At 46.7% G+C, this 15,245-nt stretch overlaps 1 protein-coding gene across 1 annotated transcript in view; it reads right to left on the reverse strand.

Moving 5' to 3' along the window:
• Positions 1–15,245, reverse strand: part of LOC146356613 (vomeronasal type-2 receptor 26-like) — a 29,746-nt gene that overhangs the window by 8,373 nt on the left and 6,128 nt on the right. The window contains exons 2-3 of the mRNA XM_084841124.1: positions 13,451–13,742; positions 856–1,644 (exon numbers count right to left, since the gene is read on the reverse strand). Coding sequence (XP_084697250.1) covers positions 856–1,644; positions 13,451–13,742 — 1,081 coding nt within the window. The remainder of the gene's footprint in view (positions 1–855; positions 1,645–13,450; positions 13,743–15,245) is intronic.

A 15,245-nucleotide genomic window follows, 5' to 3' on the forward strand; every position in this document is an offset into this window, starting at 1 on the left:
TTGCCTCCGCTTCTATGATTTTCTAGTTCTCAGTCCACCATTGACCTCATGGGGTTGTTGTGAGGATAAAATTGAGGGGTGGGGAGGGGGGAAAAATCATGTTGAGAATTCCTTAGAAGCAAGGCAGAATATAAAAGTAAGAAAGAAGCACAAACGTTCACCCCAGCACTACATCTGAATTGTTCTCATTGTACTGATACTAGGGATGGCGGAGAAATCTGCCACAGACTCAAATGAGGCCGGATTCTTTAGAATCCGGACCCCCGGAGTCTGCGGTGGAACGGACTGCTCCCCCCCCACCCCGTGAAGGCCGGTCAGGATGGACCCTACCTGGCGGCGACCGGTCCAGGTCCGTCGTCTTCATTCCGCAGCCATCCACTGCCGGGCTGCGGAACAAAATGGCGTTCGGCATAGTGGACGCCATTTGCGTCCCTGCCCTTGGCCGAGATAGGCTATGTAAATATTTACATAGCCTATCACAGCAAAGAGCAGGGACGCAAATGGCATCGACTACACCATTTGCGTCCCTGCTCTTTGCTGTGATAGGCTACGTAAATATTTACATAGCCTATCATGGCCAAGGGCAGGGACGCAAATGGCATCTGCTACACCGGATGCCATTTGCGTGGCAGCAGCTGGAAGTCCGGCTGCGGACAGGCCCAGCTGGAGGCTCCATGGACTTGCTGCAGAGCAGAGCCAGCCAGGGAGGATTCCGGGGGGAAGGACGGATCGCCTCCCCCCCCAGTGGACCCCTTCAGCGGAAGAGTAAGTAGGTTTCGTACACCCCTAACTGATATAGAATTGAAGAACTGGCAATAATTTTCAATGGAGCTACTTTTGAGGAAAATGGAATACCTGCCACGGATGTACCCTTTTGACATCCAAGCCATTTCCACCCATCATCCCTATATGCTTGGATCTGGATGAGCACACAGCATCAGAGGCCCGCGCTACAGCTTGGACGAGGCTGTGAATACTGTAGCTTTCTTGGATGAGGCCACTTCCAAGCACATCTTGAGACGCGGTCTCCTCTTTCTCTGTGCATCTTCTCCGGTCTTTCACAGACAGAATATGCTTTGACTTAAAACAACGAAATGCTTTATCTTCAACCTGTGGCTGGACATTTTCATATTCTGCCCTTTTGGGGGTCTGTATTAAGAAAGCAAAACTGGTATGAATGTTTTGGAACTGAAATATTTTGTAAAACGTATTCAAATTGATGTCCTGCAAGGACGTTGTGATCCAGACTTTCCCTGCAGTGGGTTTCTTGTGCTTTACAACCTGCTGCATAATTAATGCTAGACCAATCATAGTTTGGGAGTCCCCAGAAAAAATGGCAACATTGATTTTTCTCTGCTTGAGGAAAGAAAACATGTGTGAATAGTCTCTGTACACACTTAGTATTGGGATTTTTTCTGAGAAGTCCACACAAATCCTGTTCTTGGTAAGCACAGCTGTCAATGTCCTCATGAACCTCTCTCCATTGTCATTGTCTGGACCAACGAGGCCGATCCACGTCCATCTGAAATGCAAGAGCAGTTTTGCGATGCCCAGGTACTTGGTCTGTGCTGTTGGGACCATCCGGTAGACAAAAGGGAACTGGGCTTCATCATTAAGAGCAGGAGAATCAAAATCATAACTGACCTAGTGAGGAAAGGAAGAGACTGGAGATTAGTTCTAGGTTCAGGATCAAGCCCATATATCTGCAAACCATTAAAAAAAATCACAAATAACTGTCAAAATGGCTGTTATTGATGGGTAATTAATTGTATGTTGGTTTACATGTTTTTTCTTCTGCCTTTCTGTGCGAGCTTCCAAGATGGCTAAACAGGAAAAGTTAAAAATGAACAATAAACATAAAAAACAAGAAATTATCTAAAACAGCAAGTAGCAGTAAGAACAACAGTAAAAACACTGGTAGAAATAGTAGAACAGCCAAGGCATGGGTCCAATACATCATCCATTAAAACTTTGGGAGAATGGAATGGGCTTCTTCACCTGGTCTCTAAAAGCTGCCACAGGAGGTCCCAGCTAAATGGTCCAGTCATCATCCAAAAGAACAAAATGGGAGGGGGGCAGCTACATGGTTTGGGAGGAGGGGACATACTTCTGTTGTATGTGGTGAGCCCTTGGCTACTATATATATATTTAATCTGTATTGTAAATAACTTCTGTTTTCCTCATCTTCATATGCAGCTTTAGCATTGTTTTATGATGTTTAGACAACAGCATGTTGTTCCTCACTAACTTCCTTTTTCTTCTTTCAATGTCATCCCACCTCTGCCTGCTCCATCCATCTGAATCATTTGCCACATTCAGAGAGCAATCCTCTGGCCACTAGACACTGTCTAGAGGGCCACAGGATATGCTCTATTCTGGGAACCAAACTTGTGTATGCCCCGGCCGTGGGCTGCTAAGGTTTGGAGGTGCGGCGGAAGTGATAAGCCAGATCCAGGTTTACTTACAAGGAGACTTTATTGAGTACTTACAGCACACAGGCATACCCAGTGGTTGGATCAGACAGCTTCTGTGAACCCCTAGACAAGGGGTACAATGGGTTTTATACCATATGTTAATCTGGTACTAAAAAGGGTTAACAAAGAGTAAAGATGGCTGATTTAATCTGGGAGAGGCCTACAAGAAGAGCCCCTAGAAGACCCCAGACTCATAACCAGCTGTATATTTCAGACTCTTGACCCCTGGGCGAGAAGACTGTGAAGTTTGATTCTATACTAAATGATGTTATTTCACTAACTGAGACTCTGAGATTTTTCAGGACTGTCTTTGAAGGAGGGGAAAAAAATGCAGCGGTCTTTACAAGCAGCTTCACAGAGCTTGCTCAAGGCCACGACGTGCTAGCAGAGTGTCTAAAGGAGATGAACAGCAGAACTGAGCATGCTCAGATGCCTACTGAGAGGAGGAAAAGTAGTGTTTTGACTTCTCGTGGTGTACACCTGCTGATAAGAGAATGTCCCTACTTGATGCTAGCTGGGTGGGGAAGTGTAGCTGGGTGGGGAAGAGCATGAGTAACAACTAGGAGGAGGTGTTTGGGCAGGTATGACCAAAAATGGCCAAAGATGACCGGGAGTTCAAAGAAGATATACCAAAGAGAAATGCGTCAGTCAAGATAGCATGCCCAGATGGTAGACTTTGGGTCATATGTTGGGACATTTCCAAGTAGCCCGTTTGTAATGGTGCCAGACACATTCCCCAGACACATGAAATTATGGGAGATAGATGGGGCACCTTGTTTCTGGTGAGTAAATGCTCTAATGTGCACCCCATTTTCTATTGGAGGCTGATTGTCTCATTGCTTCTTGGGCCCCACCTTTGACCAGAGCAGGGGTATAAAAGCCCAGGGAATGGGAGCTCCGGGGTGATGTTTTTTTGTTCCTGCTGCTAGTCCACTTCCCTCTTTCTGCAGTGCCACCAGACCCACGGACTTAGGTAACTATGGACCTCTTTAGACTCTTAGACGTTGGCACTTAGAATGATTTCTGGGTTTGGGACTTGGAGTGTTTTTCTAAGCTTGAGACTTGGAGGTTATATCTGAGGAGGAGATTTGGAATCCCATCTTCAGAGGTGACAACTGGAATTATTCCCAGGTCTTGAGTTTTCTGTTCATTCCAATTCCTTCCTCTACTCTTCCTATGCCTAGAAGAACTTAGTAATGCTGCAGCATAAGTTTTGTATTTAAGTAAGAAGCAGGAGGAGGCCACGGGAGGATTAACACATAGGTTGGATTGTTTTCGTTTAGCTTTGAACTGCAAGTAGTAAACAGGAGTAAGTTGGAAAGAGGAGTCATAGCAATGTGAGAAGCTCAAGCCGTTATCTTGTTGGCCAAGTTCATAGTACCCGCTTTGGCAGTTGAGGGAATTTCTAATGCTCATATAACCACCATTTTCTTTGTTTTGTATTTCTCCTGACTTTTCTGTAATAAAGCCATAAATATGGAGGTTCTGAGGTTAAACAGAACCAAATTTATGTACACCATACATGTTAGCAGTGAGGCAGCACGACAGCAGCAAGCACTCATTAGCGTTCATCTGTGACTAGGGATGTCAGAGAATTTCGTCACGAATCTCATGGAGGTCGAATGCCAGTGCATTCGGCCCCCAGAAATTGGTGGCGAAACGGTCTGCTCCCCCGCCCCCCCAGGACGGGATTTACCTTGTGCGAATGTCCCTGGCGGCAGCGGCTCTGCCGGCGGTTTGGCAGCGGTTCGGCGGTGGCGGCGGCCGGTCTTTGGGCTGGCTGCTGCCCCCACCATTTCCAGTAAAAAAAAAAAAAAACCGTGATAGGCTACGTAAACTTTTACGTAGCCTATAACGGCTAGATTTTAAAAAAATACCGTGATAGGCTACGTAAATGTTTATGTAGCCTATCACGGCTGAGTGAGAAAAAAAAACAGCCCCCCCTGCCCCTGTCCCCCAGCAACCATGCGGAGAGGAGTGCTGCCTCCGACCCTTGTGGAGGGATATGCAGCCCCAACGACTAGATACCATCAGGGACGTGGCGCAGCTCAAGACTTTGGGTCTCATCAGAACACCATGGAGAATGCGGCCCCTGGAGAGTGTGGGGCGGGGCGCTGCTAGACTCTTAAGAGATCCGGGGCACAGGCCCATAATGCAAATTTGTTCATGCGCATGCATCTCCGAGTCGAAGCGGACCTCTCAGAAGTGTGTTGGGGGGGCGTGCGTGCAGTGTGCTCATGTGTGTGTATAGATTACATACATACATACATACGAAGTGTGCATTGACCCCCACCCCACTTCAACTCAGTCCCCGATTCAGCATTTTGGAAAACATCCCACTTCTGCTCAGGCCAATTTGTAGTCGGACCACTTCAGCTCAGCACCAAACCTGAGTGAAGGTTTGGGAAAATGAGTCTTTGTGCTTCCTGTTGACTACAGGGATGGCGGAGAATTTCTCCACGAATCTTCAGGAGGCCGAGTGCCGACGCATTCGGCCCCCCGAAATTGGTGGGGAAATTCTCCGCCGGCCAACCGCCCCCCCCCCCGGATGGAACTTACATTCGGCGAATGTCCCTCTCGGCGGCGGGTCCCAGCGGCGGTTCGGCAGCAGTTCGTCGGGGGCGGGGGCGGCGGCCAGTTTCCCAACCGGCTGCCGCCGCCATTACAAAATAAAAAAGTAAAGTTAAAAACACACACACACCCGTGATAGGCTACGTGACGATTTACGTAGCCTATCACGGCTAGATTTCCAAAGTCAGCCATGATAGGCTATGTAAATCGTCACGTAGCCTATCACGGGTGACTTTGGGGGAAAAAAAAAAGTGCATACGCAAATGGCGGCGCCCCATGGGCACCCCCATTTGCGTTCCTTATTTGGACAGGGGTAGTCTACGTAAAGATTTACGTAGACTACGGCGAAAATAAGGGAATGCTATTTGCGTTGCCCTTGTTTTCGCCGTAGTCTACGTAAATCTTTACGTAGACTACCCCTGTCCAAATAAGGAACGCAAATGGCGGCGCCCATGGCGCGCGGCCATTTGCGTACGCGCTTTTTTTTTTTCAAAGTCACCCTTGATAGGCTACGTGACAATTTATGTAGCCTATCACGGCTGACTTTGGAAATCTATTTGTGATAGGCTTTGTAAATCTTCATGTAGCCTATCACGGGTATGTGTGTGTGTGTGTTTTGTCTGTACTTTTTTTTCGCGGCCGAGGAGACGGGGCGCTCCTCCCCGGCCTGAATTTCGCCAGCGAGGAATGGGGCGCCTCCCCCCCCGGCCTGAATTTCGGCCGGGCGAGGCGGGGTGCCTCCCCCCCTTGCCTGAACTTCGGGGGGAGAAGCGAAGCGCCTCCCCCCCACCGCGAAGCAAGCTGCGGGACAAGGTAAGTCCCTTTCATCCATCCCTAGTTGACTACCATGGGGAATTAGGGAAAACTGTAACTTTTTTCTCTTGGTCAGAACTGGATAATTTCTGGCATAGGAGCCCTCTAGAAGGGAATTACACCTGCCCAATGTTAGAAAAATAGGTGCAGGGTTTGTATTTTTATTTTCTTTTAAAGGGAACTGCCAATAACATTTTTATTCCTTGGAAGAATTGGATACAAATTTCAGGATTCATTGCCCCATCTTAGGAGATGATGCCTGCCAAATTTCAGAATGATAGCCACAAGGTTTTGTGCAAGGGTGGCCCTGGCATTTTGAGGTCTCCAAAAGACAACATACTTATCTCCCTATGATCCTTGTGGACCATTGTTCTCAAAGTTACAGACAGTCTACAGTTGTCCCTAACTAAGAAACCAGCAAAGTTTTAGAAGGACAGGTGCAGCAGTTCATGTGGAAGGGGAGTTCTCCAGTTTGGGGTAGGGAGTGATTTGCTTTCCCTTCCATTCACCCCTTCCCCAATATTTTTTGGGTAAATTTGTATGAAAATGCACAGGTCATTAGAGGTTTCCCTCAGGCAAGAAACCTGCAGAGTTTCTGAGGGATATACATGCATGCAAATTTAGAATTACTAGAATGTATTTGCATTTTGTATGACCTAAATCATATCTATTATGAATATACAGTGGAGGTGATGAATAGATTTAAGGGATTAGACCTGATAGACAGGGTGCCTGAGGAACTATGGATGGAGGTCCGTAACATTGTTCAGGAGGCAGCAACGAAATCCATCCCAAACAAAAAGAAATGCAAGAAAGCAAAGTGGCTGTCTGATGAGGCTTTACAAGTAGCTGTGGAAAGAAGAGAAGCGAAAAGCAAGGGAGACAGGGGAAGATATATCCAACTGAATGCAAAGTTCCAGAGAATAGCAAGGACAGACAAGAAGGCCTTCTTAAATGATGATTGCAAAGAAATCGAGGAAAACAATAGCATGGGAAAGACTAGAGATCTCTTCGAGAAAATCGGAGATCTCAAGGGAATGTTTTGGGCAAAGACGGGCATGATAAAGGACAAAGAAGGCAGGGACCTAACAGAAGCAGATGAGATTCAGAAGAGGCGGAAAGAATACACATAAGAACTATACAGGAAAGATCTGAATGTCCCTGATAGCCATGATAGTGCGGCCACTGAACTTGAGCCGGACATCGTAGAAAGTGAAGTCAAGTGGGCCTTAGGAAGCATTATTAACAACAAAGCTAGCGGAGATTACAGTATTCCAGCTGAGCTATTTAAAATCCTAAAAGATGATGCTGTTAAAGTACTGCACTCAATATGCCAACAAATTTGGAACACTCAACAGTGGCCACAAGACTGGAAAAGGTCAGTTTACATTCCAATTCCAAAGAAGGGCAATGCCAAAGAGTGTTCAAACTACCGCACAATTGTGCTCATTTCACATGCCAGCAAGGTGATGCTCAAAATCCTACAAGCTAGGCTTCAGCAGTATGTGAACTGAGAACTACCAGAAGTACAAGCTGGTTTTCGAAGAGGCAGAGGAACTATAGATCAAATCGCCAACTTTCGCTGGATCATGGAGGAAACAAGAGAATTCCAGAAAAACGTCTATTTCTGCTTCATTGACTACGCTAAAGCCTTTGATTGTGTGGATCACAACAGACTCTGGCAAATTCTGAAAGAGATGGGGGTACCAGACCACCTTACCTGTCTCCTGAGAAACCTGTACGAGGGTCAAGAAGCAACAGTAAGAACCAGACATGGAACAATCGATTGGTTCCAAATTGGGAAAGGAGTATGACAAGGCTGCATATTGTCACCCTACTTATTTAACTTATATGCAGAGTACATCATGAGAAACGCCAGGTTGGATGAATCACAGGTCGGAATTAAGACTGCCAGGAGAATTATCAACAACCTCAGATACGCAGATGATTTTATTTTTATTTTCTTGGGCTCCAAGATCACCACATACGGTGACTGTAGCCATGAAATTAAAAGATGCTTGCTCCATGGGAGGAAAGCTATGGCAAATCTAGACAGCATAGTAAGAAGCAGAGACATCACCTTGCCGGCAAAGGTCCATATAATCAAATCTATAGTTTTCTCAGTAGTAATGTATGGCTGTGAGAGCTGGACTATAAGGAAGGCAGAGCACCGAAGATTTGATGCTTTCGAACTGTGATGCTGGAGAAGACTCTTACGAGTCCCCTGGACTGCAAGAAGGTCAGATCAGTCAATCCTGAAGGAAATCAACCCTGATTGCTCATTGGAAGGACAGATCCTGAAGCTGAAGCTCAAATATTTTGGCCACCAAACGCGAAGAGAAAACTCTCTGGAAAAGACCCTGATGCTGGGAAAGACTGAAGGCAAAAGGAGAAGGGGACGGCAGAGGATGAGATGGCTAGATAGCATCACCAATGCAATGAATATGAACTTGAGCACGCTCCGGGAGAGAGCGGAGGACAGGAAGGCCTGGCGTGCTATGGTCCATGGGGCCACGAAGAGTCGGACATGACTGAACGACTCAGCAACAACAACAACAACAATAACAACAACTATGAGCCAAAGCAAAGCATTATGGATCTCTAGGACCCTCTAAAACTACAGATGACTTGGTTACAGGTCATTACACCTCAGAGCCCACCTTACGAGGTTGGTTCCTGGAAAACTGACCTCCCCCCTCATCTGCGCAGCCTCCAAGGCAGCGTGGAGAAGCCCCATCCTCCAATCTCAGAAGATGAGCGCAGAGCAACTGCAAAGGGGCGGGGCAGGGTGGCGTTCGGGGGCAGAGAGCGGAGCCGCACGTACAACACATCCAATGTGTTGTATGGCAGCTTCCTCTCTCAGTCGCCCCCCCCCCGCCACCTCTAGACAGCTGAAAACATCTCTCTACCAAAAAAGAGCAAGGCGGGAGAGGCGCGGAGGGAACGATCCCCCCTGTGCCTCCCCTGCCTTGCTTTGGATAGGTGGTCACCTCTGAGGTCAGAGGTGGCTGCCTATCTACTTAGGATTGCACCCTAAGTAATCTGATCTGTCTGTCTGTCTGTCTGTCTGTCTGTCGATAGAGAGATATAGATATAGATAATAACACCTTCCAAATTTCAGAGTTAGAAGAACTGTTTGGATAGAACTACGATCCAGTATGTTAACTGAATGTTTTTAATGTGCATACGCAATAGTATCGTAATGTTTGCCAAGCTTGGATGTTGTCTTTTTTATTTTAAATGCTGTGCAGGGATCATCCTCTTCTGCTCAAGCTTCCATGGAGAGTCACCACTGGTTCATAGTTCTAGTATAGGAGGAACGGCTGAGAATGTAACGTTATATGGATGAGCTGGTGTTTTACATTTAAAAACAGCAATAATGATTTGAAAGAGATGGACATTAATTTTCCCAGAGGGGAAAAAAGGACGATAGGAAGGTGACACACTCAGTCAGACTGCTGTTGTTGTTCAGTTGTTCAGTCATGTCCGACTCTCCGTGACCCCATGGACCATAGCACGCCAGGCCTTCCTGTCCTGCGCTCTCTCCCGGAGCGTGCTCAAGTTCATATTCATTGCATCGGTGATGCTATCTAGCCATCTCATCCTCTGCCACCCCCTTCTCTTTTTGCCTTCAGTCTTTCCCAGCATCAGGGTCTTTTCCAGGGAGTTTTCTCTTCGCATTAGGTGGCCAAAATATTTGAGCTTCAGTTTCAGTATCTGTCCTTCCAATGAGCACTCAGGGTTGATTTCCTTTAGGTGTGACTGATTTGACCTCCTTGCAGTCCAGGGGACTCGTAAGAGTCTTCTCCAGCACCACAGTTTGAAAGCATCAATTCTTCGGCGCTCAGCCTTCCTTATAGTCCAGCTCTCACAGCCAGACATTACTACTGGGAAAACCATAGCTTTGATTAGACGGACATTTGTCGGCAAGGTGATGTCTCTGCTTCTTACCATGCTGTCTAGATTTGCCATAGCTTTCCTCCCAAGGAGCAAGCATCTTTTAATTTCATGGCTACAGTCACCGTCTGCGGTGATCTTGGAGCCCAAGAAAATAAAATCTGTCACTGCTTCCATTTTTTCCCCTTCTATATGCCAGGAATTGATGGGGCCGGATGCCATGCTCTTCGTTTTTTTTTAAAGTTGAGTTTCAAACCAGCTTTTGCACTCTCCTCTTTCACCCTCAACAAGAGGCTCTTGAGATCCTCTTCACTTTCTGTCATTAGGGTGGTATCGTCTGCATATTGGAGGTTGTTGATAATTCTCCCAGCAATCTTAATTCCAACCTGTGATTCATCCAACCCGGCATTTCTCATGATGTACTCTGCATATAAGTTAAATAAGAAGGGTGACAATATGCAGCCTTGTCGTATTCTGTTCCCAATTTTGAACCACTCGATTGTTCCATGTCTGGTTCTTACTATTGCTTCTTGACCCTGGTACAGGTTTCTCAGGAGACAGGTAAGGTGGTCTGGTACTCCCATCACTTTAAGAATTTGCCACAGTTTGTTGTGATCCACACAATCAAAGGCTTTAGCGTAGTCAATGAAGCAGAAATAGACCTTGCTTTCTCCATGATGCAGTGAATGTTGGCGATTTGATCTCTAGTTCCTCTGCCTCTTCGAAAACCAGCTTGTACTTCCGGTAGTTCTCGGTTCGCATACTGCTGAAGCCTAGCTTGTAGGATTTTGAGCATCACCTTGCTGGCATGTGAAATGAGCGCAATGGTGCGGTAGTTTGAACACTCTTTGGCGTTGCCCTTCTTTGGAATTGGAATGTAAACTGACCTTTTCCAGTCTTGCGGCCATTGTTGAGTGTGCCAAATTTGTTGGCATATTGAATGCAGAACTTCAACAGCATCATCTTTTAGGATTTTAAATAGCTCAGCTGGAATACTGTCATCTCCACTAGCTTTGTTGTTAGTAATGCTTCCTAAGGCCCACTTGACTTCACTCTCTAGGATGTCTGGCTCAAGTTCAGTGACCGCACTATCATTGCTATCAGGGACATTCAGATCTTTCCTGTATAGTTCTGTGTATTCTTTCCACCTCTTCTTAATCTCATCTGCTTCTGTTAGGTCCCTGCCTTCTTTGTCCTTTATCATGCCCGTCTTTGCATAAAAAGTTCCCTTGAGATCTCCAATTTTCTTGAAGAGATCTCTAGTCTTTCCCATTCTGTTGTTTTCCTCGATTTCTTTGCATTGTTCATTTAAGAAGGCCTTCTTGTCTCTCCTTGCTATTCTCTGGAACTCTGCATTCAGTTGGATATATCTTCCCCTTTCTCCCTTGCTTTTCGCTTCCCTTCTTTCATGAGCTACTTGTAAAGCCTCATCAGACAGCCACTTGGCTTTCTTGCATTTCTTTTTCTTTGGGATGGATTGAGCTGCTGCCTCCTGAACAATGTTACGGACCTCCGTCCATAGTTCCTCAGGCACTCTGTCTATCAGGTCTAATCCCTTCAATCTATTCCTCACCTCCACTGTATATTCATAAGGGATATGATTTAAGTCATACCTGAATGGTTTAGTGGTTTTCCCTACAGTCTTCAATTTCAGCCGAAATTTTGCACCAAGAAGCTCATGTTCTGAGCCACAGTCAGCTCCAGGCCTTGTTTTGACTGACTGTATAGAGCTTCTCCATCTTTGGCTGCAAAGGACATAATCAATCTGATTTCGATATTGACCATCTGGTGATGTCCATGTGTAGAGTCGTCTCTTGTGCTGTTGGAAAAGAGTGTTTGCTATGATCAGCGTGTTCTCTTGGCAAAACTCTATTAGCTTTTGTCCTGCTTCATTTTGTACACCAAGGCCATGCCTGCCTGTTATCCCGGTGATTTCTTGACTTCCTACTTTAGCATTCCAATCCCCTATGATGAAGAGGACATCTTTGTTTGGTGTTAGTTCTAGAAGGTGTTGTAGGTCTTCATAGAACCGATCAACCTCAGCTTCTTCGGCCTCAGTGGTTGGGGCATAGACTTGAATGACTGTGATGTTGAATGGTTTGCCTTGGATTTGTACTGAGATCATTCTATCATTTTTAAGATTGTACCCCAGTACTGCTTTTCCCACCCTTTTGTTGACTATGAGTGCTACTCCATTTCTTCTAAGGGATTCCTGCCCACAATAGTAGACATGATGGTCACCTGAATTAAATTCGCTCATGCCTGTCCATTTGAGTTCGCTGATTCCCAAGATGTCGATGTTCAATCTTGCCATCTCATGTTTGTCCACCTCCAGCTTACCTTGATTCATTGATCTGACATTCCAGGTTCCTAAACAATATTGTTCTTTTCAGCATCGGACTTTTTTTTCACCACCAGACACATCCACAGCTGAGTGTCCTTTCGGCTTTGGCCCAGCCGCTTCACTCTTTCTGGCACTACTTGGAAATACCCTCTGCTCTTCCCCAGTAGTATATTGGACACCTTCCGACCTGAGGGGCTCATCTTCCGGCGTCATCTCTTTTAGCCTTGTGATACGTTCCATGGGGTTTTCTTGGCAAGAATACTGGAGTGGGTTGCCATTTCCTTCTCCAGTGGACCACATTTTGTCAGAACTCTCTGCCATGACCTGTCCGTCTTGGGTGGCCCTGCACGGCATAGCTTATGGCTTCACTGTGTTACGCAAGCCCCTTCGCCACAACAAGGCAGTGATCCATGAAGGGGAGCTTCATCTAGAGTCAGACTAGTCATTCATCTTGCCCAGTATTGTCAACACTGACTGGCAGCTGCTGTTCCTCAAGATTTCAGGCAGAGTTTGTTTTTTTCCAGTCCTTCCTTGAGATACCAAGCACTGGACCTGGGACTTTCTGCATGCCAAGCTTGTGCTATCACAATAGGGAGGTGCTATTGCACTCATATTCTAAAGGTAAAAAATGTAAAGGTGTTCCCAGCCAGTCGTGTCCAACTCTAGGGGGTGGTGCTCATCTCCATTTCTAAGCCGAAGAGTCAGGGCTGTCCAAAGACGCTTCCGTGCTCATGTGGCCGGCATGGCTGAACACCGAGGTGCACGGAATGCTGTTACCTTTCCTGCCGAAGCGGTACCTATTTATCTACTTGCAATTTCTTGCTTTCCAACTGCTAGGTTGGCAGGAGCTGGGACTGAAGACGGGAGCTCACTCTGTCACGCGGCACTCGGGTCTCGAACTGCTGTCCTGCAGACCTTCCGGTCTGAGATTCAGCGACTTAGCCACTAAGCCACCGCAGTCCACCGCACTCATATTGAGGGTTTCCCACAGGCAGATCATTGGCAACTGTGAGCTCAGAATGCCAGATGAGATGGACCCTTGGTCTGATCCAGCATGGCACGTTCTTGCAGTTTTATGTTCCACCACTGAACTACGCCCCTTCCTCTGTTTCTGCTGCTCTCACCTTCTCCCCAGCAAACAGAGCTGACACTGGGGAAAAGGAAAGATGAGTTCACAGTAGAGGGAGCAAAACTTCTCCCTCCAGTTTCAGCTCTTTCTAAAGAGCATTGTGAATCTCCAGCTGCGCTTTTTGATGCCCAGTGTCCCCTCCCCGCCCTTGACTTTTCTGAATGGATTGCAAAGTGGAATTAGACATTTCTTCCTTCCTCCCATTCCACCCACCATTCTCACCTGTGGGATTTTGTAGGTGTTCAAAACAGCTGAAATCTGGTTAGAGATTTCGGATACGGCTCCTTCAAGAACAGCCAGCAGGTGATTCCGCCTTCCGCAGTAGTAGTTGGGAATATTTTTCAGCCCAGTGGAGAGCAGGTCCACTGTGGCGTCATAAGTCATTATTGCATTGAAATAGTTCTCATAGATGTTGTAGCCCAGGGTGATGTTGGGTAAGAGGCTGGGATTCTGGTTGACCTCCTGAATGGCAATTGAGAAGGGCAGGATGTGCCAAGGCTTCATGTCTGTTAATCTGCAACAAAACATAAGTGTCAGAATGCCAGCCCTCATTCAGTGTCAACCATGTGATCTGTTGGATCCTACGGGCCTTTCTGAGTCTTTCATCAGTCTCTAGGTTTTGCACTTAGAACTATATTCATGCCTAGATCAGATCCACAGCCAGAAGCACAGCAGCCCAATCCCCATATAATGGTTTGTGCGTGTCACCTGCAGATGGAGGGATGTCACCTGCAGATGGAGGGTCACCTGGGCATGGAGGTCAGGTTTTAAGGCAAATGAATAGCCATTTGTCACTTAAAAACACAACACCCAAGACAGATGCCTGCCCAGTGCTGGAGAAGAGGACAGCACAGTACAGAGAAGATAGGCTTGCGGTCAAGTTTGGCAGCCTCCACAGGGAGATGGTGGCTCTGAAGTCATTGGGAGGATATGAAGGATATCAATAGAGGATATGAAGTGGAAGTTTGGAAAGTTGCCGGCAGTCTGGGCAAGAACTTCATAGCCAGGCTTCGCAGGGATGCCCCTCCGTTAGGCTCCCTACTTTGTCTATCACGGAGTGGCCAACCTGGCAGAGCATCTTAGCTCTGCCCCTAACTTTTCCCACTTTACTCTGCAATGGACTCTCATATCCTTCAAGTCATGCCCTTGACCCCCTCCTCCTTTGAACCTTGCCTTCTCATGCTGGAGGAATGGGGGAGCTGTTCTGTCCTTTAAAATGTGTCAGCTCAGTGGCACAGTGACGGGGAAGTCCTTGGCCCCAGGGCATAGTTTGAAGCCACATGAGGCAACCACCTTGCTGAAGCTAAGCAGGGCTGGGTCTGGTCAGTTCTTGGGGGGGAGACCACCTGGGGACCACATGTAGCCAACTTGAGTTCCACCATCATCATCATGATCATCATCTGGGGATATATTAGGTAGCCAGACTGAAAGGTGGGTTATGATGGCTTGACCAAAGGCTCCAGCCTCATATATCATCACTTTGCAGGACTTTAGGGATAGATACTATGGACCTATGAGAATATGATGGATTGGTACTATACTTTATACTGTTGTCCTTTTAAATTCTGATATTTTAGACAATTCTAATATTACTGATGCCCCGTCATGGATCACTGACTTGTTGTGGTGAATGGGCTTGCGTAACTCAGTGAAGCAATAAGCTATGCCATGTAGGGCCACGCAAGATGTACAGGTCATGGCAGAGAGTTCTGACAAAATGTGGTCCACTGGAGAAGGAAATGGCAACCCACTCCAGTATTCTTGCCAAGAAAACCCCATGGAACGTATCACAAGGCTAAAAGAGATAACGCCGGAAGATGAGCCCCTCAGGTTGGAAGGTGTCCAATATACTACTGGGGAAGAGCAGAGGGTATTTCCAAGTAGCGCCAGAAAGAGTGAAGTGGCTGGGACAAAGCCGAAAGGACACTCAGCTGTGGATGTGTCTGGTGGTGAAAAGAAAATCCGATGCTGTAAAGAACAATATTGTTTAGGAACCTGGAATGTCAGATCAATGAAT

The sequence above is a fragment of the Heloderma suspectum genome, chromosome 2 (assembly GCF_057233095.1).
Source record: "Heloderma suspectum isolate Gila_16-S chromosome 2, 16-S_ref, whole genome shotgun sequence".
In the NCBI taxonomy this organism is placed as follows: Eukaryota; Metazoa; Chordata; class Lepidosauria; order Squamata; family Helodermatidae; genus Heloderma; species Heloderma suspectum.